The sequence below is a fragment of the Abrus precatorius genome, unplaced genomic scaffold, assembly GCF_003935025.1.
Source record: "Abrus precatorius isolate BTA unplaced genomic scaffold, Abrus_2018 Scaffold2, whole genome shotgun sequence".
NCBI classification, from domain to species: Eukaryota; Viridiplantae; Streptophyta; class Magnoliopsida; order Fabales; family Fabaceae; genus Abrus; species Abrus precatorius.
The window spans coordinates 29,193,596-29,221,047 of NW_020874362.1; the positions used below are offsets into that span (position 1 = coordinate 29,193,596).

Consider the following 27,452-nt stretch of genomic DNA (forward strand, 5'->3'; position numbering starts at 1 on the left):
TAAATCCAACGCGTACACATCCCATTCAACTTATGAGGCACGCAACAATTGAATTGGATTTTGGTATTAAATTTCTCTCCTGTATACCGAACCAATTGGATGTCGTTCAAGTTGCTCCGCATAACCAACGGTTCAGATTCATTTTCAATGAACACGTGTATGTCATCGAGTTAAGGACATGTCAGGTTCATCCTATCTTAATTCTTGCACCCCCTTAGATGGGAAAAGATCGAGTGTTCCTCACACACCCTACCCTATCATGTGAATCCCTTCTATCGTTGAAATTTGTTCCCGTTTCACCGGCGTCGGAAACATCATCCGGTTAGGGTAACGGCCATCGGAGAGTACGGATCGTAGAATCATCATCCTCCCGAAGCTTCTATGCCATGAATATTATTATCGCCATTCGCCAAGGTAACCGTCGCTTTCGATTCCTAAACTCTTGGAGTGGCACTTTTTTTTTTAAAATTTCTGGGAATTTTTTAAGTTAATTCCGTTTCTTTCCTTCATGCGCAGTGTAGTAATTTTGATTATTTTAATATATAATATTAATGTAATGTGAGCTTTCATTCATTCATTCTTCGTTTATTTATTTTAATCCCGTTTGGCTGCTTACAGCGTTTGCATTTTCCTTCTTCGTTTCGATGTTGACTTTGAAGGATATGTGTGAACCGTGTTATAGTACATGAAGGTTGTTTTCTCTTGTTGCAGGAGTTGTTAGCCACCGCTTTGGGAATTAAGAAATTTATCACTTGAAGTTAGCAACAACCTTTTTGTGGATTTTTCAGGAATATTTTTCACCTGCTAAAGTTGAAGGAAATGGTATTTATAATTATTAATTATTACTCGATTTAGTAGGTTCTGCATATTTTTACTTTCTTCTGGCTGAATATTTGTATTGTACGTTCTGTTCCTTTGTAAGAAACTGAATTCCTCTCACGAATAGCGAAGTTCACGTTGGATTGTAATGTAGCATAGAGCTATTGTTTGTTTCCTATTGGAATTGCAATTAAGGAGCCTATGATGCTTTCTTTTCCTTTGGGGGCTGTTTGAGGCTTGAGGGTCTATAAAGTATATATACTAGTGACATGGGGCATATCACACAGCAAAATTCATATTACAAAGGTTTTTTTATGTAAAAAAGGGAGAGGTTTCTACTGTTGATGAGAAAATAAAAGTTTAACTGTTAATGATTTGATAACTACACGCTCATGAAAAACAAACTATGGATTTTTTAAAATCAAATCCCTTGATTTTCTTATTAATAGTTGAGATCCTTCACTTTTTCTTTTGAAGTGAAACCCTCACTTAAGAAAAGTCGAATTCATAGTGTAAAAGGATACAACAGGCTTCATGTAATTAGATGTAAAATATAAATTATGAGTTGTTGGTGAATGGCCTTATGGTGAATGGCCTTATGGTATATTAAGGTGCTATAGGGAAATCGCTTATGGTGAATGGCCTTATGCCAAAAGCTACTTCTAGATGAGCTAGTTGGAAACCATGAATGTTTTAATCAGTTAGAAAGCTCAAACTCACGGGATAAGCCATGGGAAGTCTGTTTTTTAATTGTTTTATTGTAGACTCAGTGTTCAGTCCATGAGATTACCAACAAATTGCAATCTACCTGGTTGTGTGACACAAACAAAATTTAGGTGCATCTAGGTTTTTCTTTGCTATTTATTTTAACCTTTTATGCCTTCCATAACCCAATTTCCTTTGGCAGACATCATTAAATTTTCATCTTGTGCTCCAGCATCGACCATCATACAAAATAGCAGTTCATCCACACCAGGCAGAACAAATGAAGCTCTAATACCAATTGACACATTATTGAAACATAGAGGAATCAGAAGGGGGAGGGGGTGAGACCATGAGAGAGACTAGGTAGTGTTCTACTTTGCAACCTTGCTAGATTAGGTTGAAACTCTAGAATTCACCTGATGAAATATGGAAAAATATTGAAATAAAATGTATAGCTCCAAATACAAAATTTTATCCTGTTTTATACGTAGCAAGCTGTCTTTATAGGCATTATTATGGAACTTGAGTGATCAATCTCTAGGGTCTTCAGTCATCCTTAAAGTATATTAATAGGACTCTAGTCCTACCATAATTGACATATTATTGCCTAAGATAATCCAATAATATTTTAAAAATAATCATATTGAAAATCATAAAACAGGTTAATTGTAATTAGTCCCTCCCCGATTTTATAGAATGTAACTATCCTCGTCTACCCTGTTCCATGTCATTTTGATTGAGTGAGTGAAATAAAGAAAGATAATTTTTAAAATTTGTACAGTTTATGTGAAACGTAGTGTTTTTTTTTTTTTTCTGCAGTCTTTGCAAAACAAGGGATTTTGGATGGTAAAGGGTTCTGGACACATTAGTGACAGAGAGACAGTATTTGATAATCCTTCCAAAATTGAACCAAAACGACCTCATCAATGGTTTGTTGATGCTGCCGAAGTAGAATTTTTCCCAAACAAGAAACAAGCAGTAGAAGATGCAAATCAAAAATCTAGTCCAGGATTTTCAAATGTAAATTTTTCTCCCTGGGATAACAATCCCAATCTTCATTCAGTCACAAACCAATTTATTGGCCGGTTATTTGGGTCTGAAACCAGGCCTGCCAATTTCACTGAAAAAAATACTTATGTTCTGGCTGATGATTCTAATGTGAGATCAAAGATGATCACCAATCAATATGGAGATGATGCATCTTTTGGCTTGTCTATATCTCATTCTGTTGAAGATTCCGAAGCATGTATAAATTTTGGTGGAATCAAAAAAGTCAAAGTAAATCAGGTTAAGGATTCTGATGATGTACAGGCTCCAGAGGGACATAATTTTAGTAGGCAGAGTAATGGTGATCTTCATCAGGCCTATAACAGGGATGCTGAGATGAGGCCTGCATCAATAGGGCAAACCTTTGACAAGGATGGCAATGCCACTTTAATGGGACTCACCTACAGCAGAGGGGATACACATGTCAGATCAATTAGTGAGTCCTACAATAAAGAGGACACAAATATAATTTCTTTTGGTGGGTTCCCAGATGAACAGGATATTATCTCTGTGGGTAGGCCTGCTGCAGACTATGATCAACTATATAATCAATCTTCAGCTTATGTGTCAACAAAGGGTCATGAGAAAGAGTTGGATGCGTCAAGTTCAGATGTAGTTGCTAGTACTCTTCAGGTAGCAAAAGTAAAGTCTGAAACTGTGTCCAAGAATAAACAAGAGTTTAAAACAGCAAGGAAAGAAGCTCCAAACAGCTTTCCTTCTAATGTCAGGAGCTTGATATCTACTGGTATGCTTGATGGTGTTCCTGTGAAGTATGTCTCAGTGGCACGGGAGGTAAATTTTGGTATTTGTTGTTGATTATTTCTATTTAAATTATTGTTTAATAAGGTATACTTATATTTCTTGGTGGATGAAGGAACTTCGTGGAATTATAAGAGGCTCTGGCTATCTTTGTGGGTGTCAGTCTTGTAACTATTCCAAGGTTAGTAATCCACTAGTATACACCCCAGTCACCCCTGACCAAATCTTAACTTATGTTTCTTTTTTTATATTTCTTAAAATCCGTGATAGCTTACTTATTGACTGATACTTTACTTTATCAGGTTCTTAATGCTTATGAGTTTGAGAGACATGCCGGCTGCAAAACAAAACATCCAAACAACCACATTTATTTTGAGAATGGAAAGACCATTTATCAAATAGTACAGGAATTGAGGAGTACCCCCGAAAGTTTGTTGTTTGATACAATTCAAACAGTTTTTGGTGCACCAATTAATCAGAAAGCGTTTTGCAGTTGGAAAGGTAATGGAATTCCCGTCCATCTTACGACACACATTCGTGCATGCATAGTGATAGGTCTTGTCGTTTTTGTTTGTTTGGTACGTCACTTATCCAATTTTGTTCATTCCTGTCTCCTCCAGAATCATTTCAAGCAGCAACACGTGAGCTTCAACGCATTTATGGAAAGGAAGAACTTAATCTATGAGTCCCAACCCTTGGGTTAGATTCTAGTGTGCATAGTAAGATATGCCAGTTTCAGTATTTTTCTTGTGTCTTTTTTCTGGCTCCGCAACCTTTGGTGAGTTGTGTACCGTCGAGGCCGTGTTTAAAATATTGGAAGCTGTATATGTTAGCTTTTGTACAAATCAGTGGTATTTTGGTGGTTTGGTAGACAGAATTATCTAATTACATTATCGAGGAAGCTAATGTTATTATGTAATCAAAGGAGTAAGACTTCCGGACTAGTTAATTTTGGGGCACTGCCCTAAACTTATAAGTCGTGGAGTGTCATGTAACTGTTTATCTCCAAATATACAAAGGTAACTTCCAAGTAAGTTAATTGTTCCAATGAAGCCGGCAATAGATTGTGATTGAAGGTGGGCAAATAAGTTTCGATTGTTTGTGTACGTTTTATGTGAACTGAGAAGGGGTGGTTGGTTGGGTTGCTGCAGCACAATTTTGTTCTAGAAAGAATACTAATCGGTATGATGAATATTCATGAAACGTTCTTTATTATAATCATTACTAATAAATATGTGAAATATCGAGTCGCCAAGTAATTTACAAGCCTTGATGTTGTGAAAATTTGAAGTGCAAAAAGTTTTTATAAATGTAGCGGAAATGCTTTAACCAGTCTTTTTTAAACCCTTAACCACCCATTTACTCATGTATTTCTGTCAATAGCAATTCGATTGGTCAGTTTCTTTTCACTGCATTTTTCTTGTAAAAATTTTTGTATCATATAGCAGTTCTCAATTTATAAACGTAGATAATGTTGCCAACACTAGCATGCCAAGTGCTACCGCTGCAGTGAATCAGGACGGAGTACTAGTATGCTACAGCCTATTGGTACACTTGATTTAATCTTTATTTGCACTCGTATTCTCTTTGCATCAACTTTACGTTAAGTAATTTAGTACACGGTGATTTATAATTCGCCGTATTGCCTATTTGCGGAGGGGAAATTTTTGAAAATGTCTAGCAATCCAGCACAAGCCATCGTGTTTATACAGTAACAAAATTTAATGGATCTCAGGTCCCCAACCCAAACGAAGTCAGGGGCTGTTAGACACGAAATCACCACAATCACATCTAGTTTAGAATTTAACATGTTGAAAAGTTAGAAACTACTTATCACACACAAAATTTATAAAGAATGACATCAAGCACAAGTCAGCATCATGATCATTATACAATTAATTTTTCTTTCCTTCTTGTTGGACAATAATGTTGCCTCCAATTCGTAACATCTGTCCTTAACCACAACAAGCCGATTTTGGTGCAGCCTGCCCGGCCCCCGCTGCCTGGTCCTGGTTGATTTTGATTGTTGATGGCTGCAATGAAAAAATCACAAGCCATTCAACTTGAGGGAAAGGGAGAGATAAGGGCTTTATGGGTAGGAAACTATTAACATATTAAACTCGTGAGAGAAAGTTAAAATACCTCTGCCTTGGTGTCAGTGTCGGCCAGCCTTTGTTTTATATCTCTTGCTATTGAAAAGAAAACTTCCTCCACATTTAGATTTGTCTTAGCACTCTGCAGTATATTTTTTCATGAGCACACTAGAATAAAAGTGAAGGGAGTTTCCAGATTTTCTAAGTATACATCACTTACAGTTTCAAAGAATTTGATTCCATACTCGTCAGCCAGTGCTTGGCCCTTGGACGTAGGCACAGCCTTAAAAGAAAGACGAAGGGTGGTTATAATCACAAAGATTTCAAATTTGATATGCATGCATACATACACGATGGCATCAAATCAGAACTCATCCCTTTCAAACCTCCCCATCCCAGCAGCAAAAACAATGTGTTTCATTCACTCATAGTAACATGGTTTCTCTAACACCCTTAATGATGCAATTCAACCATCAGTAAAACTTGTACAACAATGATGAAAGAACATTTGAAGACAGTATTGGTTGACTGTTTAAGCCTCTTTACTCTTAGCTCTGCAACTCTGTTGTTCAAAATGAAATTGGTGTTCAGAAGATCTTTGATTTGCTCTTGCAAGTTGTAATCACACTCAATAATTCAGAGGAAGGTGCTGGGGAAAAAATAAAGAATTAAGTTGGCAACAAAGCTTCCATACCCTTTTACTTTCATCCATGTCAGCTTTGTTCCCCACCAGTATTTTGTTAACATTGTCGGAAGCATGTTGCTCAATATTGCGAATCCAATTCCGGATATCTGTAATTAGCAAAAGTTGAATGAATATTCCATATGGAAAAGCCTTTAAAGATTTAACTGTTTTGTACAGATTTGCAAATTTCAAACTTAAGCAATAGCTGGGAACTTTACTGTTGAATGATGATTCATCTGTAACATCATATACTAGCAATATGCCCATAGCACCCCGATAGTAAGCTGCAAAAAAAAGGAAAGATATATAGCACTAAAACCTTAAATGACAAATACTCGCACAATTTGTTTTAAAACTACGAAGGATACAACAATTTTACGGTATGAATGAAACAATGGTAAAGGACCATTACATCTGAAGTTTAACTTTTGACACATCAATACTACAGGAATCTCCATAATATTCATCTTAGATAAATTAAACAAAGGCTCCCTAATTGTAGTATCTTTACATCAAAGCTGCTCCATAACTCCCAGAAACATTTTCACCTGTAAATTCTACAAGGTTTCCAACGGAAAAAATATCAATGAAAAACAGAAGCAGGACACTATTTTAGGCTACAGCATGTGACATAAATTACAGGGTTAAATTTTAGTCATATCCTAGGGATTTAGAAATATTATCTTCAAACTTCAACTGTGAACTGCCTATGTAGTCTAACTCATCAGATCTGATACTGAATAAGAATTATAGTGTTTCTCAGTGGTTACCTCCCTTTTCCCTTGTTATTTTCACTACCTTTTAAATCCTACTTCAGGAAGTATCATAAATCAGAAGCCAACTGCTAAATGCTAAGCAATGCCTAATACCTGTAAGGATCACAAACTTTACCAGTTGTAATTGTTCGAAACCGCTCCTGCCCTGCAGTATCCCAAATTTGGAGCTTGACCCGTTTGCCATCAAGCTCGATGGTTCTTATCTTAAAATCAATGCTGCATCAGGAAGGAAGGCATTGTGATGTTAGAGAAACTTCCAGCAAACAAAATTCTGCAGTTTTACTCCCAAGTCTTAAAAACGTACCCTATAGTTGTGATGAAACTAGTGGTGAAAGAACCATCAGAGAAACGCAAAAGGAGGCAACTTTTTCCAACACCTGTAAAAGACAATGCAAGAGGTTAACTTACAGGTATGTTTTACACAAAAGGAACACAATAATTCCATTGTGATTTCTGCAGTGGCTATTATAGCACTTCTAATCCCTCACGAAGCATCAACCAAAGCCATATTTCTTCTTTTAAAGGGAAAAGAAGATAAACAGTATTACAAACACATGAAACAAAGCACAAGAACATCTTGAAGAAGCAACTGGACCACCGAAGGCCTATTTAGCAAGCAAATACTTTGAATTAAACAAACTATAAACGGATCACACAGAAGCCTAATTTTAAAGTACAACCACAAAGATTTGTCAGACAGTGTCAAAGTAAGATCAGCACTATTTTGCAATTCAATCTCTTGACACCTTAATTTGCATTACAAATAACACCAAAAAAAAGAATGATTCAAACCAGATCATGGAAAGATCAAACTTTTCACAATCTAAAACAAATCCCAAATTTCAAAATAAAAAAGACTAGATGTGCATTTGTCACAAACTCCAGACTCGACAATTTCGAATAAAAGAAGGCTCCTAATGAAATTCATCATCGTCCTCGTAGCTATACAGAAAAAACGCCAAATCTGTTCACTCCTTGTATATGTTTTTATCGCAATTTTTTAAATAATCTTCGCTAAAAAATAAATTAAAAAAAAAAAAAAAACTTTACCGCTGTCACCGATCAAAAGAAGCTTTATAAGATAATCGTAATCGGCACGAGCCCTTGCCGGTGGAGCAGCCATCAACTTCCGAGTTTTTATTTTTCAAAATGAAACGATGAATCTCTTGCAACAATGACGAAAATGGAGAGAGAGAAAAATGTGGTTGATCGGAAATGGGAATGGGAATGGGAATGGGAGAGAAAGGGATCTCGTCCAAAGCTCACAAGTGAAGGAAGATGCAAATTTTAGAGAAAAGAACGGTGCTTTTTTATTTATTTTATTTTATTAAAGATTAACAAATAATAATGATGTGTCTAAACTCTCTCTCTCCACTTTTGTTCTGTCATGGCAGCATCTCCACCAATGTTACGAGGATGTCAGACTTATATTTTTTATTTTTTTTTATCGTTGTATGGAATTTCATATTAGCCCCATTGATAGAGGGAACGTTCAATAGGATTCACGTTAAATTTTGTCCAATAATAATATAATTTTCTTAATAATAATACCAAAAAATAAAAAAATTATTTAGGCATCAATTCTATTTTGGTTTATATTAAATGTAATTTTTTTAATTGACAGTTACTAAATGTATGTAAAAGCATATATATCACTGAAATGAGATTTGGGTTTCTTTCATATATGATATTTAGAAATAATATATACTGAAATATGATATTTTAATTTTTAAAAAAATTTAAAAATGTAAGTATAAATTCAGAGATTAAAAAAAAAAAAGTAAAGTATAACAAATTTTTAATGATGATTTAAAAAATTATCATTGACAATTTTTAAAATAATAATAAAATATTTTTAAAAATACTAAAAATTACCATTAACGATTTTTAAAATTTTCTCATATTATTAATTATACTACTAAAACGTTATTTAGTATGACCGTTAAAAGGAGTAATATATATTGTGTTCATTTACATCCTAATTACTTACAGGAAGAGCTAGCAAAGGTTACCTATGTTCAGAGTAAAAGTGTTAATGTGTTATAAACGTTTAATAAACATGCGGTAAAAAAAGTTGATTATAAAATTATGTACAAATACAAACTAATTATCAACATTGGTGTATATTTATCGTTTTAAAAATGGTGAATTTATAAGATAGATGTTCCACAATGGAGTTTTAAGAAGAAAGTAATAATAAAAAAATGTATTTAAAAAACATTTACAAGAATGTATATAAAAGAATCACATGTTCATTAATTGATTTCAGCTAATATAAAATTTGAATTACCACCGTTATACTTTTCATTTTAGAACCTCAAGCAATATGATTAAAAATATAGTCGAATGTGATATTCCCTTATAACATGATTAGGGGTTGAATTTTACAGATTTTTTTTTAAATTTAAAAGGCAGTATCTATTATAATAAATAGAAAATTAATACATCAAATCTATATTAACTTTTTTATTTTATGAATCTTATGTGAAAAATTATAAAATTAAATAATATTAATTAAAAAAACATCTTCTCATTTTTAAAACGTAATTCCTAAATACACCTTAAAAAATAAGATTAGTATGAAAATGAAGATTGATAGAAGTTTTGAACCACACCAATGACGACCGATACAACCTTGACCTAGTCAATTAGGACATGTTCTAAACATTATTATTGCTGAAACAAAAACCAATCTCAATTTCTTTCATTTTTTTAGGAAACCTTGACTTGTGCCTCCACAAATGAAGCAAACCAACAAGTTATTATCCTCACGAAACGCATAAAATTGATGTTATTATTATTTTTATGCTCAAATTGGTTTTCCCTAACCTCAGGAAAAGTGCACAAGACCCCAACAGCAAAAATACAGTGAAAAATTTTAGATTTTATCGACAATAATTTAGAACATTACAGCTAATTCGTTATTATTTTACTTTTAAACAAGTTAGATAATCTATTAACGCAACCACCTCTTTCATATACATCATTCTTTTTAAAATGTTAATTTTCAGCCAATAAAGTCCACATCATACTTTTAGTCTGTTTGATTTAAAACTACGTATAATTATTTTAAAAAAATAAATTATAAATGATTAAATATAGTAAAATCCATGTGCAAATTTATTTAAATTATACATTTTTATTAAATTAAATGAATTATTACATATTTTTTATTAAAATATACATTATTTATTACTCAGCACATTGATCAATTTTTAAAATTATTTAACTTAACATGTGAATCAATTTTGAATTCTACCGAGTATAATTACATTAAATACTTAAATGAGAAGTTGTATCACTCAGAGAAATTTTATTTGATTTGAACAAAAATAATATTTATGATTTTAAAAAAATGCATTATTTTCTTTTTAAAATTGTTATTTTGATTGCGTAACCTCTTAACGTATCAACTTTATGATGAACTAACATTCCTTGACAAGATACGTTATTTATAAAAAGTAAAAGAACAGAGACAGACAAGAGAAAAATAAATAATATAATATAAATAAAGTATATTATAAATTGTTTTATCAACATGCCATTATAATGCAGTGAATTACCTTTATGTGTTGTGATGACTGGGTTTATATGTGTTTTTTTTTTTTAAGTCAACAATTTATTTTATTACCTGACACGCAATTCGATTATTAAGGTCATATTCTCTCCCACAAATTTTATGCATGTGGCCTAAGTTTTGGTTGATAGGAGCATGAATTTGAATTTTGTCCCCTTCATACTCACATAAAATAACTAAGACAAGGAATGCTAGTAATATACTTTATGATAAAAATGTATTAAAAATGTTTAGTTTCTTTTAAAAAAATTAATTTAATATTTGTTTAAAGTTTTTAATAATCTTTAAAATAAATATGTTAAAAAAATATGTTAACAGTATGTTATTGCTATTATCCGCTGTTGTTTCAGAATTTTTACGGTGAAAATTTGCACAATCTTTTTGAAATCAAATTTTGCAAACTTGTTGATCATGATTCATGAGGCAAGGGAGGCTTAGGATAAGCATCTGATTGGTACATGCAACATCTACCTTAGCAGACTATTGCAAAAATTCAAAAAAAAATAGAAGTTAATAGCTGCACCAGACGCTGAATTCTACATCATCAACCATGTTGTATTTGAATTGAATACATTGGATTGGTTGTAATATCATATTTGTCAGAAATGTTCTACGATTTGTTTACCAAACTTTATCAGAAAGTTCAGTGAAAAGTTACCAAAATTCTAAGCCACGTATATTCGCACTCAATGTCCAACTGTAAGCTATATATTGGACAGCGGCTATTAATTTCAAAATCAATAGCTTAAATTTTTGGGAAGAATGTTAAATGTAAAAATATACAAGAGTGTAATTTAAATTTTAATGTTTTATATATTTTTGTTTGTACTTTTAACTAATCAAATAACATAATAGCAGTTCACAAATTTTAGGTACAAGAAAATGCCTGGAATTGAACAAGATGTTGTCAATCATGGCATGAATGACTTATCAACAATCCCTTAAAAAATGAGAGGGAATCATGTTCATGTTAGCTGGTCACAATTGCTATTGGCAAAAGTAGCCAAGTGCCATTGGTGAATTAATTCACATTTTTAAAAAATGTAAACTAAATTCAAAGCCCTAAGTAGGATATTGTGGCCTATTTGGACTTTAATTGTGCTTTCCATATGCTTATTAATAGATTCTTCACAATGGGCCTTATGCAGCTAGTGTGCACCATGTGACATTGAATACCAATGAAGTGGTACCCATGAGGCCATCCATGACCCCAGCAACACCCAATAATGAAAGGACTCAGTTTTGGCCTTTTTCGTTTTGTCATCTTTCTGTTTGAGCTTACGATTTAAGAAGCAAATTCAATAAGGCTTTGAGCAGAATGACCGAATGACACCTCAATTCGCATTAATAAACACTTCATAGGGTGAAATCCAAGACGAGGCCAAAATTACTTATTTTTTAAAGAGAAGAAAAGAGAAACATAACTGAAATATTTAGGTACTTCCACATTCAACAGTATAATTATAATTTTGTAACTTGTATTTAAGAAATCAATAAATATTACATTTTTATTAAAAGTTGTATATTTTTTGATGTACTATAATTTTGAATTAAAAAAGTTATATATAAATTTTTATTGTTTGTCCTTAAAAGAACCGTATAATTATATTAATTCATAGAAAAGATGCCAAAAGCATATGTGAAAAGGAATGGGCCAGCATGTTAATGGTCTAGGTATATGCTTTAGAAGATCCTTTGTCTTTGCCCCACCCACCCCCTTCCATGCCCAAAAGAAATACCTTCCGCCTCCTTTATAGTTTAGAAAATTCTCCTTCTCTTTTTTCTCTTAGACCAATGATCGGTTTCATAATCTTAGTCTCCATAATTGCCTAGCTAGGTGTGTTTTTATTGTAGTTCAATATGGAAATTTGGATGGCAACCAAGGCAAGCAACTGCAAGATTATGGACGGTGCAAACGAGGATGATGACACGGAGTTCGTGATAAACCAATGACAATAGCAAGTCTTTGGACTTGTTTGATCATTTGGGCAACTGAAGATCCTTTGGCAGTGGCACCCTTTATATAGGGACAGGATGAGATACATGATCCTTGCTCCTCTATACTTTTTATTTTCAGAAGAAAAACAAGGTATTGAAAATATTCATTTCCTCTACGTATGCAGCTCCATGAAACAGTACTAAGGAAGTTATGGTTGCTTAGATTATAACTTTTTTATGTGTCCTGTTGTATACCCTTTTGCAGTTCTATTTTCGTTTTTGCTTTTTATTTCCTTTTTAAACTTTTCATGTTATGATTTTGATATGTTCAAGCATTTTGAAAGCTACCCGGAATAATATGATTAGTTTGCCATATACGTGTGTGTCTCTACACCCTTTGCCGTACTCTATATAATCCAAGGATATGAACTGTGGATGAAAAAATCTGGTTATTTGTGTATGTTATTACCGATTATGAAATGGCGAAGACAACGTGCTAGTCTTTTAATACGGATTCTACCAAGAGTTTAAAGTTCAGGCATTTTAAAATCTGGGAAACATCTTGATTTTGATCGAGTATATAGATTTGATCTTGATTATAATTTATTTAATAAAATAAAAAATCCACAAATATAATGAAGATTAAACATGAACTGATATTTTCCTAATTTGGGCTTCTTTAATATTGTTGGGCTTTTGAACTATATATATATATATATAACACGCAATTTATTCATAATTTTGAAGCTTTTCAATAAGAACGCTCATGATTAAAGGGGAATATCAAATTGAGAGTGCAGCTTCCTTAATTATGGGATCCGATGCAGCTTTGTCATTTGTGGATCACACGTTTCATATTCCTCGTTGTCATCATGGTCAAAACCTCAGATGGCCCAAAGCTTTACTTTAGTTTCATAATTCTTGAGCTCGATGAGACAGAAACAGGGTACCACACATTATTTTATACGTTGCATAGGCATACCCGAGAGAGAGTGTTGCGAGTAACATTTATAAAGAATGATGAAAAAGATTGAACCATCTATTATGCGTTTGTTCTAATGTACTAACCCTGTGCACTACTATGAATAGCAAAACTGTTAATGGAGCAAACAATAAAAGGGATCTAAAAAAATGAACATAACTACGGACTAAATGTAGTAAGATGGGTAAATATGAGCCCGTAATAAATTAATAAAAATAAGATGGGACAGATTGGCCCATTTTATAAACTTGTGCTTATATTATTAACTTGGGTTATTATACATGGGTTCAAGACATAATCTACCAAATTATTCTCTGTCTTTTTCTTTAGAATTTACTGATTTTTAGTCTTTTGGATAAAAAAAATCCATACTTTTATCTTTATATGAACGTTTGGGCCGCTGATATGGATTACTTATTGGAGAAAAGGCTGGTGGATAAATTAAAGAAAAAAAAATGGTGTTTTAAGCACTTGTTTACAGGGTATGACATGCATAACTAGTAGTTAAATTGGCCAACACGCATAGGAACAGTGAATGAATTTTAGTTTCTGACTCTGATAAAATTTTCAATAAATTCTTATAATACAATAATCCTGCCTTGTAAAGTTGATTATATTAATTATTTAAGATCATTAAAGTCATCAAAAATTATAATTTTATAAATATTATTAATCAAATATCTCTTTTAATAAAATTCTCTTAAGTTTTTATAGGTTATTTTTTTATTATGTTAAAATTTATATTATCCATTTGTATGTAATTAACCTACTTTAGATAATTTAATAGCAGGAATCGCAACAAAAAAGACAATGTGATAAAAGATGGTGTAGAAAACATAGATGGAAAATAATAATGGGTAAATTATTATGAATAAAATTTACATGATTTTGTGTCAGATATTTGCACATTATCAATAAGAGTTTGAAAGTACGTAATCAAATTCTATGAAGAACGTTGCATATGTGCGAATAAGAAAAAATTTAAATTATTAAATTAATATCAATAATGACTTAATTTTCAATATTAATATAGATGTTGTGTGATTGGGTGAGGATACATTTGAAAAGAATACTACCTCCCAATGTGAAGGGAGAAGCACAACCCCAACTTTAATTTACAAGCTTAATCTAAATTTATGAAAAATAATTATATGAATAAATCAAAGTTTTGGTCAAATGTTTGAGATATGTATCTTAGAAGTGGCTTGCAAGGCCTTTAGAATGATCGATTGTATATATAAATTGGATTAATAATTCATTGATATGTATTGTTAATTATCTTTTAAAGTTGTAATAGGTTATAGTATCCCTTTACCTATAAATTCATCCTTAATAAAATGTTGATAATTAGAAAATAAAATAAACCACCCAAGACATTTTTCAATCATCTTTCTACTGTAAATATTACTCCAATATTTTTATGCATGTGATTATTTCTTATTCTATTATTTTTTGTATGACTATTTATTTACTTTAATGTTTTATTTTTTTCACTCTTACTTTTTTATATTGTTTATTTAAGACATAACATTCACTAATGTATATAATTGTTGATTTTATTGTAGTGTGATAAAATGTCTATATAATATTGACAAATAATTTATAGTTACAAATAAAATACTCTCTATCTTGTCATTTTAACTACTCAACTTGTATTATATGAATAACTTTCATTAATTTTTTTATCATTTTATATAATGAGTTTCAACTATTTAAGTTTGAAAACTAGTAGTATAATATTATTTTTACTTTTGACTTTCAATGCACAATCTTTATATATATATATATATATATATATATTATTTTATTTTATTTTTTTGCTATACTTTGTCTTACTTTTGTTTAAAAAATACTCCTTAACTCCATTTAATATTAACATTTTTTAAAAATCTTTAACCAACACTGTGAATGTGATATCAAAAATAATTGAAAATAAGAGTTTAAGATTTTAAACCTATGTATAATTTATTAAAAAGGATAAAGATAAAATGGATAAATTTAATTGCAACATAAAATTGAATGCTACTTCAACAACTCTTTTAAAATCAAATTGTAAAAAGTAAAGGTTTGTTTTATTTTATGATTGTCAAATAGTTCTACAACTTTGTTTTTTATAAAATTAAGTTATAAACTTTCAAACAAGTTACAATGTCATGCTAATAAATAAAGTCACAATATTTGTGTATGTACGCTACTTTTAAATATATATATATATATAAATAGATTATTTCATATTAGTGTAAATCTAAAAAATTTTAAATTCAATTATGAGTTATTTATTTAACTTATATGTAACGGGTTATAATTTATTATTTCACTAATTATTAAGTGTAAGTTAAATGAAATGTTCAATTTATAATAATTTTTACACTTATATTAATATAAGAAAATATTACTTTTGCGTGTATATATATATATATATATATACACTAAAGTGAGCTAATTTATACATGTATAATCAAATATAAGAATCTAATTGCAAATTGAATTAAATTTCTACATTTGTATTTAATTCAATAAAACTTGATGTAATTTAATTTACACAAACTCAAAAAGCTTTAAAAAAATGTGAGCTTTGGTGAATTTGAAGAACATTTATAGAAACTTAAATTAAAACTATATTTTTTATTGAACACACTAAAGATTGTCACATACAACTCACATGCTCAAATTGGATAGGTGACTCATTTTATTTACTATATATATATATATATATATATATATAATATTAATATATTCAATATACAATAAGCTATATAACTAGACATAGTTTTAACTAATTTGTTAATAAAAAAATTGCAACGATATATTAATTAGAGGTGAATTTAACACATTCTTTACGTGAACAAAATTAAATTCTTAATTTAACTTATTTGTTACAATGCCTTTTCTACAAATTACTTAAAAAGATATGATAGAAACTTAATGTCTTCATGTGTTTACTCCATATGTCACACTTATACTGAGAATACTTTGCAATGTGTTAAATTATGTTTGATAGCTAAGAGTATATATATTTGAAAATGTTTTTAGAACAAAAAATTTACAATTTTATTTTATGGTAACAATTGGATTATGAATCAGCATAAAAAAAATAATCTCTTATTTTTTAGTTAAACTACGATGGAGGTTAGAAATGTTAAAAAAGATATCTCAATTTATGAAGTTATATTTGATGCGATAAACTTTATTAATAGGATTAATTTATATGAACATGTGCAAAAACTTCGTATCCATCTAAAATGTTAGGTTCACTTTAAGGCTAATTCATTCTCAATGTCACTGAAAGTTTTTTGGGAGTTCAATAAGAGTTGATCTCAATATTGTTAAAAATAAAGATGAAAATCAGTTTAGAAAAACTTATAAGTTCGCTTATGATAATACTCGTTAAACTTATAGTCATATTTCAAAAGTTAAAAATGAATATAAATATAAATATCATACACTTTTTGTATTATTCTTACATCATGTAGGTAACAAACTTTGTTATGAAAAATATTTCTCCCTTTCGTGTGTATATTAATTTCACTCGAGATATAAATGAGTAATTGAGAATAATTATAAATAATTATAACACAATCATATGTGAAAATATAATAAATTTATAGTTAAGTTGAGAGTTTTATAGTTTCAAATATTAAATTTCACCTCTTACAAATTTGAAAATGTTTATTCGTGTTAATGCTAAAAACTTTTACATTTAAGATTGTAATTTTTTTCATTTTTTGTTTTATTTATTTGTTTTTCTCTATAAAAGATACAATAAATTATATGATAAAATATATTTTATATATTTGAAAATATAAATATTATAAATTTAAATAAACTTTACTATTTATATTTTTAGATTAAATATTTTTAGAAGTACATAAAAAAATATAGTTATCTTGAATGTACATACATAGAGTTTGTTAAAATAAATCTATCTATTTCTTAAAAAATATATTTTAACAAATTATTTCTTTAACATTTTTAAAAAAGGTCATGGTTATCACATGGACCTTAATAATTGTACATACCAATATACATTATTTTTTTTAAAAAATAAAACATATTAGCAAAATTAGACTTTTAATAATCACTTGGTTTTAAGGATAAACCGCGCAAATTTTTTTCTGAACCGCGCTTGATAATTATTTGGGCGCGCAACGAAAACTAAAAACATGGGGAGAGAAAGAGTCCAATTTTGAGGAAAAAGAAAGAAAGCATCTCATCCGTCCATCTATGTATCCTTATTTCACCACCTCATCAATCCGCATTCAAGTCGAGTCCTTGCAAGATCTTAGCCGTCTATTTTCCCGTTCTCCTTTCATAGATAAAGTTATCCACGTCATCGATCCGCGAGAAAGCTCCCTGCCCAATAAGAACGCGAAAATCCCTTTATATATTAATCAACCCTGCAGTCAAATCTCATTCACAACTCACTCATCCTTTCCGATTAAGCAGTTCCGGTCCCAATTCGAAACCCTATTTTCCCTTCGAAGTGCCAATTTCTGGATCAGTGATGGCGCCCAAGGCAGAGAAGAAGCCCGCAGAGAAGAAACCCGCCGAGGAGAAGAAGTCGACGGTGGCGGAGAAGGCACCGCCGGCAGAGAAGAAGCCAAAGGCCGGGAAGAAGCTTCCTAAGGAAGGAGGTGCCGCGGGCGACAAGAAGAAGAAGAGAAACAAGAAGAGCATAGAGACATACAAGATCTACATCTTCAAGGTTCTCAAGCAAGTTCACCCAGACATTGGAATCTCCAGCAAGGCCATGGGTATAATGAACAGCTTCATCAACGACATATTCGAGAAGCTTGCCCAGGAAGCTTCTAGACTGGCTCGTTACAACAAGAAACCCACCATCACTTCAAGGGAAATTCAGACCGCGGTCAGGCTTGTGCTGCCCGGAGAATTGGCTAAGCATGCTGTCTCAGAGGGTACCAAAGCTGTTACCAAGTTCACTAGCTCTTGAAGTAACAGCCTTGTGATTGTGTTGGGGGTGTTGTTTGTTGGCTCGTTAATTCCCCAATTCTGTTTAGTTATCTGTTAGATCTAATGACCTATGCTTAGATTTTAATTATTAGTTTTTTTTTTTTAAATTTGGAATTAAAAAAATGGGGTCTGGTCGATCCTTTTTGTGTATTGAAATGTTAGAATTGATGATATAGGGCCGTATATTGTTGGTATGGAACATGGATTAGTTGTTTAACTTTTAAGTACTATGTGAACTAAAGATACTTTGAAGATTCTATATCAATCATTGTAGTTCTGAATTTATTTTTGGAGTTGTTTATTTTAATTTTCGAATCTCGTATAAGGAATAGATGTTTATGTGTGTGTGTGTGTATATATATATATAATTTCATTTTTAATGGAGGATTTATGACATTCCGTTTGCCCTTATATTCTGGAGGCATTTTACTTTTGATGTGGGTGTCCGCTTTTCTTTTTTAGGTGAAAGTCATTTGGAAGGCTTTAGAACTGTGATTGGTTAACATAGCATTGACGAGTTGCCTGATTCAAGATGAATTGGGAAGTTTGCTTGGATAAATAACGTGCTCACAAGGTTTGAACTTTGCAAAAGTAGATTCGTTTTGGGTGCATTATAAAATTAGAGATTCGCGAACGTCAAGCCATTGCTATACGGGTTGTGGATGCAGTTATTTTGTTCTTGAACCTTAATTTTCAATCGATATTAAATAAAATGAATGCTCAATTAGTTTTACTATTGCTTGTCTCACACCAGAGAAATAGAAAAAAAAGAAAGAAGAGTATTGAGTAAGAAAAGTATCATTACAATATTTGTTTGACAGAATGAGATTTGTGGGAAAATGATTATCTAGAACGCCGCTATGTATTAAATTTGCATTTCATGACTAATGACTAAAGCTCAGAATACAGACTTCAAGTCTTGTGAATTGTTTGGCAGTTTTGACGGCTACCCTTTGTGCGCATAACTCACCCGAATGGGTCTGCCATCCACTATCTGAGAAATTATTAGGAACAAGGTTCACGTACAACAATGTTAGATGAAATATAAGCATAACTTTTTGCCGAAAAAACCCACATATTTAATCAACGTAGATATGCGGGTGAATTTATCTAAAACAAAAAAGGGGCAATAGAAAATAACAAAAAATAAAAACCTGGCCATCCATTTCTTTGCGAGCTGTGGCGGCTGAAATTTCAGAAGCGAACCGCACGAATCCATACCCTCTTGATTGTCCAGTCACGTGATCACATATTACTTTAACTAGAAAATGAAAATCATTAATTTTTTACAACCCAAAAACCTAACCAATTTGGGAATCCAGAATAAGAAAAAAAAAAGTTTATTTTTACCTTCAATGATTTCACCATGTTGTCCAAACGCATCTCTCAAAACAGGTTCATTCGTGTCGTAGGAAAGCCCTTCGTTAAAAAAGTAAACAGTTAAAACTGAAACACGAACATCGATTCCGACAATTGGTATTTAATAAACACTCCAAAGATGCAATTGTTATTTCTAAAAAATATTGTAGGAGAAATGAAAGTTGGAGAAGACCTGCGACAAACAAATTGGTAGACGAATGATGGCGCTGGCATAGAAATCGTGCCAAGGGTGAACTCCGGAAAAGAAGAGCGTTGCCCGCTATTACGTTGGTTATGCGCATAATTGCTAACCAGGAAAAACGACAAGCTGTTTTTACGCACAGTTCTACCTCTAAGCCATCCCGTTCCCCGCTACACCAAACCAGGTTAAGGGTGAAAACTCTATGCAATGTCGAGGGAACTGCAAGTATATTCCTGTAGTTAAAATATCGGTTAAAAACCAATTATTACTGGAAGAGGACTTAACACTTTAGGTGTCCATAAAATTAATTTCAAATTGTTAAATATAATTAAATTAAATGTAAAAATTAATTTAAATTACATATTTTTATTATAATCATTTTTTAATGCTACAACATTTCACATGATAAACAAAATTATATATAATAACTCGTTGTTTGTTTAGTCTGGATTTTAAAAACCGAACAAAGAAACAAATAAAAGAAATGTGATTAAGAATTATGTAAATATTTATTTTGGTTCCTTAAATTATAGATATAAATCAATTTAATCAATTGTTTTACAAAAAATTTACTTTATTTTTTAATTTTATAAAATAATATTTATTTTAGTATGTTTTAATACAGAATTAAAATAAAAAAAATGAAAATAATTTAACAAAAAATAAGGACGGAAATGAATATTTACTCCGGTTGTAGAGGCAATGTGCTGCAAATAAATAAAGTCAATATCAACTCCTCGTATTGGATGCTTTTAGAACTTTGATCAAATACATTACGTGCAAGCTTAAAATCCAAACCACAGGGGGTCCCAGATAAACAGCAATAACCATAAAGATGGGTCAGCCTAAAACATCCACATCTAAATGAAGCAAAGGGAATCAAAATATACACTCTCATACGAAGACGAGATTATTCAAACTGATGACGAGTATAACCTGAAAAATGGTTACCTTGTTTGCGTCTTCCTCAACAATAGAACCACTCCTTTGGATGTGGTTCTTCGCTGCAGAAGAAGATTACGCGCATCGCAGCTCAGTCTACTTTTCCAGAAACTCAATTACTCACACCAATGATAAACAAAATTCAGAGAACCGAACGGTGCTTCTGTAAAATCTAAAATTTTTAGACCTGTGTACTATATTCAGTAAGGCCTATTAAAATAATGTTTAAAAGTTCAGTTTCAGGCAATAAGTAATGATACTTTTCCTTAAAATTACAATTTCTTATATAATTTTAGAAAGAGAGAAGCGAAGGATAAGATGAATAATGCAGTCAAAAGATTTACATAAAAAAATGAGTTATAATTTTTTTGTATCTATGTCAATTACCGGGACCATCGTTAATTCTTCAAGTTTATAGTAAAATTCACCTTAGAGCATATAATTCATTGCGTATAAAAATAAAAAATTTTAGAAAATTAACTAGTAATCATATTTAAATAGTGACCATACTTCATGGTGGATGAATAAACTAATTTTTTTTAAGTTCAATATCTATCAAAAAATTGTCAAAAAAGAAGAAGAAGATTATTTTAATAGAAGGATTTCAATTACAAGTCCAAGCAGCAAAGGGAAGAACCACAAGAAGAGAAAACATATTAAAAGACGTCAAAAGTCTTGGGATGATTTTTAGTAATTACTAACGGCTATCAGCGATGGTTACCAGTTAAAAAGCTCAAGACACGGTTAGAAAACAATTGTATATAAATATGATTTTGTTTTGTGTTTAAAAGGATTTTTATAGTGGTACATTACCAAAAATCTTTGTAAATTAAAGTTTTACATGTTAGTTAGTTTCAATGACTTGGAAATTAACAGACTTATGTTGATCGTTATTAAAATTGTATGTTACATTTTTACAATTTATTTCAATTTCAGTATGTTTTGTAATATATTACTTTATATTACAATTCTTATACCCTTTCTGTTCTAATTTAAAGCTTTTGGTATGATATTAATATGTTCAAAAATACACTGAAAAGAAGTTAAAAAATGGTCTAAAATTCAATTCTTAATGGTCATTTGAACTTATTTGTTTACCAAATTGTAGAATTTCACTGTAAACATCAAATCACGCAAGCGATCTGAGTTAAACTCTGTCCACTTTGTCAGGATTACTATAACATCAATAATGATGGTAGTCTGGGAAAAAGTATAGATGTTAGATCTAAAGGAGTTATCCGTAATTTGAGCAGGGAGTGGTACATGAACATTTTTTAATACGTTGGCTCTTCACCCATTCGCAAGGCAAAAGTCTTGACTATCCTCACTGGCCCTCTGTTGATTAGGAAAGATGGCTGTGAAACGAGGAATGATAATTAAAAATTATAAAAATTACGTGAGTTACAGATTTTTTTAGTCTTGAATTAATTTTTAATATTTTTCAGTTTTTAATAAAATTTAACTAATAATTAAAAATATATAAAAAGGTATTTTACTAATATTTATCATGTGAAATATAATGCCGCAGTAACCATGTTCTTGCTATTAATGGGTGTGAGAATACGCCATCGCTGTGCAATTACTGTTGACAATTGGAGGAGAAGTTGTTAGGAATGAAGTCCCACATCGGTGGGAACTTCAAGTTACTCTGGTCCTAACAGAAGTCGGAGCATGACTATACAGTATTGCCTACTTGCAATGTGTAGATTACTAAGAAAAGGAGTAGTCATGAATAATGTGTAGATTAAAGCTATTGGAACTGAATCCCTCTCACCTGAGTTCCATTGTTTTAGCTGATATTATGGGGAATTTTTGTCTTAAATTGGAATTGTCGTTTACTTTTACGAAACATAAAGAAATAACTCAGAAGTTGGAGAATTCGTCTACATGTTTATAAATTAAGTAATACAATTTAGTATTTTTTAATAGTAAAATGTATGAATCTCAATTATACAGTTATGTAAAAAAATTGATTCGCTTTGAATTTGACTTATAATTAAGGGTAGAAAACGACAGGTAAGATTATGCTTTGCTTTAAATGGAGTTGAACAGTCTTTTGAAGTTATAAGTAATGAGTGTGTATTGTCACTCTTATTTAATTTATTTTTGTTTAAACATTCTTATTATTAACACATATAGTTATGAGAAAAAATAAATTTAGACAATCTCAAATAAAAATAACAGTAAATACTTGTGAATGTCCACACTTTAGAGGCTTGAGCAAAAAAAATTGTTTGTTTATTGCTAATTAATCAATCATAAAATTGCATCTAATAAAATATCACACATGTTAGGACTCACAAATTGTCCTCGCTGAAAGAAAGAGTGCAAAGGCTAGTTTTTCAAAAATTCAACAAAATATACATTGTTCCTGCTAGAGAAATACTAATCTTCAAGTCTCTGATCTGTAGTGATGACGTCTCTATGATCGTTGCTGACGTAGGAGGATACCTGCAAAAGGCATTCCGATGCTGAAGTCAGGATTTGGTTCTAAGAAATAAATGCTATTTTATAATGAAAGGCAACACTTTACCTGTACTTCCTACCTTCCTTTTGTAGGCTTTATTATGGGCTAATGAGCCTGATAAGTCAGCTTTGATTTTGACTTTTTACTTGAAGTAGATAATGCTCTGATTATTACCTTTAACTGAATTAATTACATTTTAATCCTGATAACAAGATATTCGGGCAAACTGGACCAAATAGGTACTCGATTTCTTTTTTCTATTTGTAAGACTGAACAATTCCCTATCCAGTACATACATAATTCGAGCAAGGAACAGTAAAAGAACCAAGTTGAGCATTGAAGCAAGGCATGTGTGTAATTATAAAACTATATTTCAAAACAAATCCTTATAGGTGATAAGTATCAAGCATTACAACTTAAACGAGGAAGATAATTAATAATTTTATATTATAATAAAAGTATTTATTGTGTAAATTTAATATTTCTAAATTATTTATTGTGATCTAGATTAAGTTAGATTTACAAAGTAAATTATATTAATCTTTTTATTTTGTTCTCTTAGTTTTACTCTTTTTTAACTATTAATTAAATTTAGAAATATTTGGAATGTAAATTTTAAGAAAAATATATATTTAATATTATTAGCACACATAACTACATTATCAACCTTAAAAAGTTAATTTGATATAACCTGCATAGCGAGATAACAGTCAAATAAATATTACTAATCCTAAAATATATGTGAAAAATAATAAATAGAGTAAAATTTTTTAATTTAATAAATTTTTGATAATTAACAATTTTATCTTCAGATTTTTTTTACAAACGTTAATTTAAAGAATTTATATTTTTAGGAAATCAAGTGATTAATTCATCATTTTTTATTTATTTACTATGCATTTTTTATGTGATATTTTTATATGTTTTCAGTTATGGAAAAAGGATCTAAACCTACGTTATATGTAATGTGAATTTGTATTTTTAATTTAAGTATTTATTTTGAATTAATTATTTATCTTTGTTTTTAATGTTTCAGTTAATTATTTATTCATAATACATTATAATTTTTTTGTACACTTAGAAAATTATGATAATAAACAAAATAAAATAAAATGATATGATTAGAGGATTTTAGAAATAGAAATTAATAATTATGAGTTTTTATAAATTTTAAATATTAATGTTTGTTCTAATTAAATTTTTTTTAAAAAATTAAAGTTTCTAATTTGAACGAAAAGTTGTTGAATGAAAACATTTACCTTGTAATAAATTATATATTATAATTTGATCTTTAATTATATTATTAAAATTAAAATTATAATACAAATCATGTTACGTAGATAAATATTTAATAAATTTATCTCCTCGCATATTTGATATATTAATTTTTTTTATCATAAGTATTACGTTTTATTATTGTAATAATAATAATAAAATTGTTATGTCATTTAAAATTTAGATCGAATTTATTATATATTTTGTATTTATTTTTAAAAACTTGAATATTTTATTCAAATTATTAGCTAAGTAATAAAAAAAATATAATAATTAAACTACAATTATAGTAAATATTTTCTTATCCATATTATAAAAATAATTGATATATTTGCTTAAATTACATTTAACAACGGGCATTACCTTGGACCGTAAACAAACTTAATAATGCTACGGTGATATCACAGTCTTAAGAGATCACCACAAGCATTAATAGAGGATCTCATGATGTTCAAAATATTACATGCGTCAAGCATACTAAATTATCTTATAAACCTTGATCGTTTCGCTTAAAGAATGCATGGAAATTTAAAACACGTAAACCAACAAGATTTAGGAACAACTAGTAAAACTATAAAGGCAAATAAATATTTGTTTAAGGATGCAATTCTTATATTTAATTGTATGTTGATTCTCTCAATTTTAATTATTTACATTCAATCTCTTTAGTTTTGCAAATATTTAAATTGAGACTTTCACCCTATGATTTGATCTAATAATTAATAAAGATATAATATAAGTATGACATTTTATATACAAATAAATATTAAAAAATACAAGATATTTAAATAAACGTATAAAATAAAATATACAAAATATGATAGAAATCTTAAATATAAGATAAAAAACTTGATTTAAACATTTTAAAAATTAAACTAATTAAACATAAACAATTAAAATTGAAGAAACTAAAATCGCATTTACTTTTTAAAGTATCAGAATCAATAAGAGGTAAACAATTATTTTAATACTTGTTTTTGTAATTTTTTTTTTTGTAAATAAAGAATCACAAACTATTCTTATGAATTAAAGGCTTGTATAAAAATCCCTCATGATAAGAAACAAATTGGTGTAGCCTCGTAGGATAAACGATAATATGAAAAAGTGCATAAATTTTGCGAGTATTAATGCTAGTTTTCTTTTTTTTTTAAAGGATAATATATTTTATAATATATTTATTTTTAATAAAAATAAGTAAAACATTTATGTTTTGTCCAGTAAGACAAGAGAACATGGCTCACACTTTCATTACTTTGACATTGTCCAGGCGGCAAATTTCATAAGTCATAACCTGATATAATTTTTTTTTTTTTTTAAGATCTCACTATATAATTTACTCAGATTATCAAACTTTTTTTACTGTAATTAAAATAATTTTTTAACATTTGGTAAATAATACATGTTAAGAAAAAAAATATAATTATTAAAATTATAGTTTTTAATATTATACATTTTTTAGATTATACGATATTTTATTATTTTTAATAAACATGCATTATATATAAATTTGTACACTCATTGAAAAAATCGTAATTTAGCTTTCGATTATAAATATTTTTATAAAATTAGGAAAAAATCAACTTGTTTTAAATCCACCATTGATAATGGTTATATTCAATTTCGGATTCTGGTGATTAAAAAAGAAAAAAAGAGCGCGCAAGATCAAGCAGAGTTGTGAATATCGGCTCGCAATGAAAAATAAAAATACGGGCGCAATCAAAACTAAAGTGAAAAGCAATTTAAACATAAAAAAGTATAAAACAATTAAATTCCATTGGAAAAGATTCCAATTTGAGGGAAAAGATAAAAAGCATCTCAACCGTCCATCTACGCGGTCCTATATCTTAGCAACGGTCAACGTAATCGCCAACTCATCGATCCACGTCCCAGTATATTCAAAGAAAGATCGCGACCGTTCATTCTCGTGCTTTTCAAGTAACGTAATTTGACAGATAAAAGCAGTGCCACGTCATCGATCCGCGCGAAACCTCATAAGCCAATAATATCAAGAAAACTCTTTTATATATTATTCACTTCAACCACCAATACCTCTCACAGTTCCCATTCGTTTCAACTTGTATTCCAATTCGAAACCCTTATTCCCTTCGTAATCTCAAATTCTCAATCAGTGATGGCACCCAAGGCAGAGAAGAAGCCTGCGGAGAAGAAACCCGCCGAGGAGAAAAAGTCAACGGTGGCGGAGAAGGCGCCGCCTGCGGAGAAGAAGCCAAAGGCCGGGAAGAAGCTACCAAAGGAAGGAGGTGCCGCTGGCGACAAGAAGAAGAAGAGGAGCAAGAAGAGCATAGAGACATACAAGATCTACATCTTCAAGGTTCTCAAGCAGGTTCACCCTGACATTGGAATCTCCAGCAAGGCCATGGGTATAATGAACAGCTTCATAAACGACATATTCGAGAAGCTTGCCCAGGAGGCTTCTAGACTGGCTCGTTACAACAAGAAACCCACCATCACTTCGAGGGAAATTCAGACCGCGGTCAGGCTTGTGCTGCCCGGAGAATTGGCTAAGCATGCTGTCTCAGAGGGTACCAAAGCCGTTACCAAGTTCACTAGTTCTTGAACTAACAACCTTGTGATTTTGTTGGGAACGTGTTGGCTTTGTTGGCTCCCCAACTTTGTTTAGGTATCCTGTCAGGGATATGTTTAGATTTGAACTAGTAGTTGATTTTTTTTTTTCCTATTCAAAAGAAATTGTAAGTGAAGAAATCTGGTTTGATGAACCTTTTGTCTATGGATTCAGTAAATTTAGTTCTGTAACTCTATGCCTTGTTGTTAAGGTAGTTTTATTATTGGCTGTGGATGCATGGATTAACCGCTCTTAATTGGAATTATTCACT

At 30.5% G+C, this 27,452-nt stretch overlaps 4 protein-coding genes across 10 annotated transcripts; 2 read left to right on the forward strand and 2 right to left on the reverse strand.

Moving 5' to 3' along the window:
* Positions 1-208: 208 nt before the first annotated feature.
* On the forward strand, positions 209-5,039 carry LOC113860172. 4 transcript variants are annotated; one of them, XM_027492840.1, is made up of 7 exons: positions 209-414; positions 712-822; positions 1,727-1,887; positions 2,344-3,363; positions 3,446-3,511; positions 3,633-3,831; positions 3,951-5,039. In XM_027492840.1, exons 4-7 carry the CDS (start codon positions 2,368-2,370, stop codon positions 4,013-4,015), a joined length of 1,326 nt encoding a protein of 441 aa, XP_027348641.1. In that variant the 5' UTR covers positions 209-414; positions 712-822; positions 1,727-1,887; positions 2,344-2,367; the 3' UTR covers positions 4,016-5,039. The 4 variants fall into 4 exon arrangements, with proteins under 4 accessions (XP_027348641.1, XP_027348639.1, XP_027348640.1 ...); XM_027492838.1 differs by lacking the exon at positions 1,727-1,887 and having other exon boundaries at positions 228-414; XM_027492839.1 differs by lacking the exon at positions 1,727-1,887 and having other exon boundaries at positions 259-414; positions 712-854.
* On the reverse strand, positions 5,010-8,182 carry LOC113860173 (ras-related protein RABE1c). Its single transcript, XM_027492842.1, has 8 exons — positions 7,935-8,182; positions 7,189-7,261; positions 7,000-7,100; positions 6,327-6,392; positions 6,118-6,215; positions 5,644-5,706; positions 5,473-5,565; positions 5,010-5,363 (listed from the first exon to the last, which is right to left on the reverse strand). The coding sequence occupies exons 1-8, from the start codon at positions 8,005-8,007 to the stop codon at positions 5,286-5,288; spliced, it is 645 nt and encodes a 214-aa protein (XP_027348643.1). The 5' UTR covers positions 8,008-8,182; the 3' UTR covers positions 5,010-5,285.
* Positions 8,183-17,808: 9,626 nt separating this feature from the next.
* On the forward strand, positions 17,809-27,364 carry LOC113860258 (histone H2B). Of its 4 annotated transcripts, XM_027492980.1 has the most exons (3): positions 17,809-18,316; position 19,131; positions 26,804-27,356. In XM_027492980.1, the coding sequence occupies exons 1-3, from the start codon at positions 17,886-17,888 to the stop codon at positions 27,173-27,175; spliced, it is 804 nt and encodes a 267-aa protein (XP_027348781.1). In that variant the 5' UTR covers positions 17,809-17,885; the 3' UTR covers positions 27,176-27,356. The 4 variants fall into 4 exon arrangements, with proteins under 4 accessions (XP_027348781.1, XP_027348780.1, XP_027348782.1 ...); XM_027492979.1 differs by lacking the exon at position 19,131 and having other exon boundaries at positions 17,809-18,325; positions 26,743-27,355; XM_027492981.1 differs by lacking the exons at position 19,131; positions 26,804-27,356 and having other exon boundaries at positions 17,886-17,927; positions 17,979-18,550.
* LOC113860259 (glycine-rich RNA-binding protein 4, mitochondrial-like) lies at positions 19,115-21,053 on the reverse strand. Its single transcript, XM_027492983.1, has 6 exons — positions 20,865-21,053; positions 20,600-20,697; positions 19,905-20,146; positions 19,703-19,771; positions 19,507-19,613; positions 19,115-19,346 (listed from the first exon to the last, which is right to left on the reverse strand). Exons 3-6 carry the CDS (start codon positions 20,011-20,013, stop codon positions 19,299-19,301), a joined length of 333 nt encoding a protein of 110 aa, XP_027348784.1. The 5' UTR covers positions 20,014-20,146; positions 20,600-20,697; positions 20,865-21,053; the 3' UTR covers positions 19,115-19,298.
* Positions 27,365-27,452: the final 88 nt, after the last annotated feature.

What these genes read in the sequence shown, in the direction of transcription:
- LOC113860259 (XM_027492983.1), bottom strand. Translation starts at nt 20,013, where the DNA reads ATGCGCATAACCAACGTAATAGCGGGCAACGCTCTTCTTTTCCGGAGT. An exon ending in TACCAATTTGTTTGTCGCAG is followed by an intron (nt 19,772 to 19,904) that starts GTCTTCTCCAAC and finishes TTTTTAACGAAG; the next exon opens with GGCTTTCCTACGACACGAAT. An exon ending in GCAAAGAAATGGATGGCCAG is followed by an intron (nt 19,347 to 19,506) that starts GTTTTTATTTTT and finishes ATAATTTCTCAG; the next exon opens with ATAGTGGATGGCAGACCCAT.
- LOC113860172 (XM_027492838.1), top strand. An exon ending in ATGTCTCAGTGGCACGGGAG is followed by an intron (nt 3,364 to 3,445) that starts GTAAATTTTGGT and finishes TGGTGGATGAAG; the next exon opens with GAACTTCGTGGAATTATAAG. An exon ending in AGTCTTGTAACTATTCCAAG is followed by an intron (nt 3,512 to 3,632) that starts GTTAGTAATCCA and finishes TTACTTTATCAG; the next exon opens with GTTCTTAATGCTTATGAGTT.
- LOC113860258 (XM_027492979.1), top strand. Translation starts at nt 17,886, where the DNA reads ATGGCGCCCAAGGCAGAGAAGAAGCCCGCAGAGAAGAAACCCGCCGAG. An exon ending in GCTGTTACCAAGTTCACTAG is followed by an intron (nt 18,326 to 26,742) that starts CTCTTGAAGTAA and finishes GGCACCCAAGGC; the next exon opens with AGAGAAGAAGCCTGCGGAGA.
- LOC113860173 (XM_027492842.1), bottom strand. Translation starts at nt 8,007, where the DNA reads ATGGCTGCTCCACCGGCAAGGGCTCGTGCCGATTACGATTATCTTATA. An exon ending in TCTTTTGATCGGTGACAGCG is followed by an intron (nt 7,262 to 7,934) that starts GTAAAGTTTTTT and finishes TGTCTTTTACAG; the next exon opens with GTGTTGGAAAAAGTTGCCTC. An exon ending in ACATGGATGAAAGTAAAAGG is followed by an intron (nt 5,707 to 6,117) that starts GTATGGAAGCTT and finishes CTTTCTTTTAAG; the next exon opens with GCTGTGCCTACGTCCAAGGG.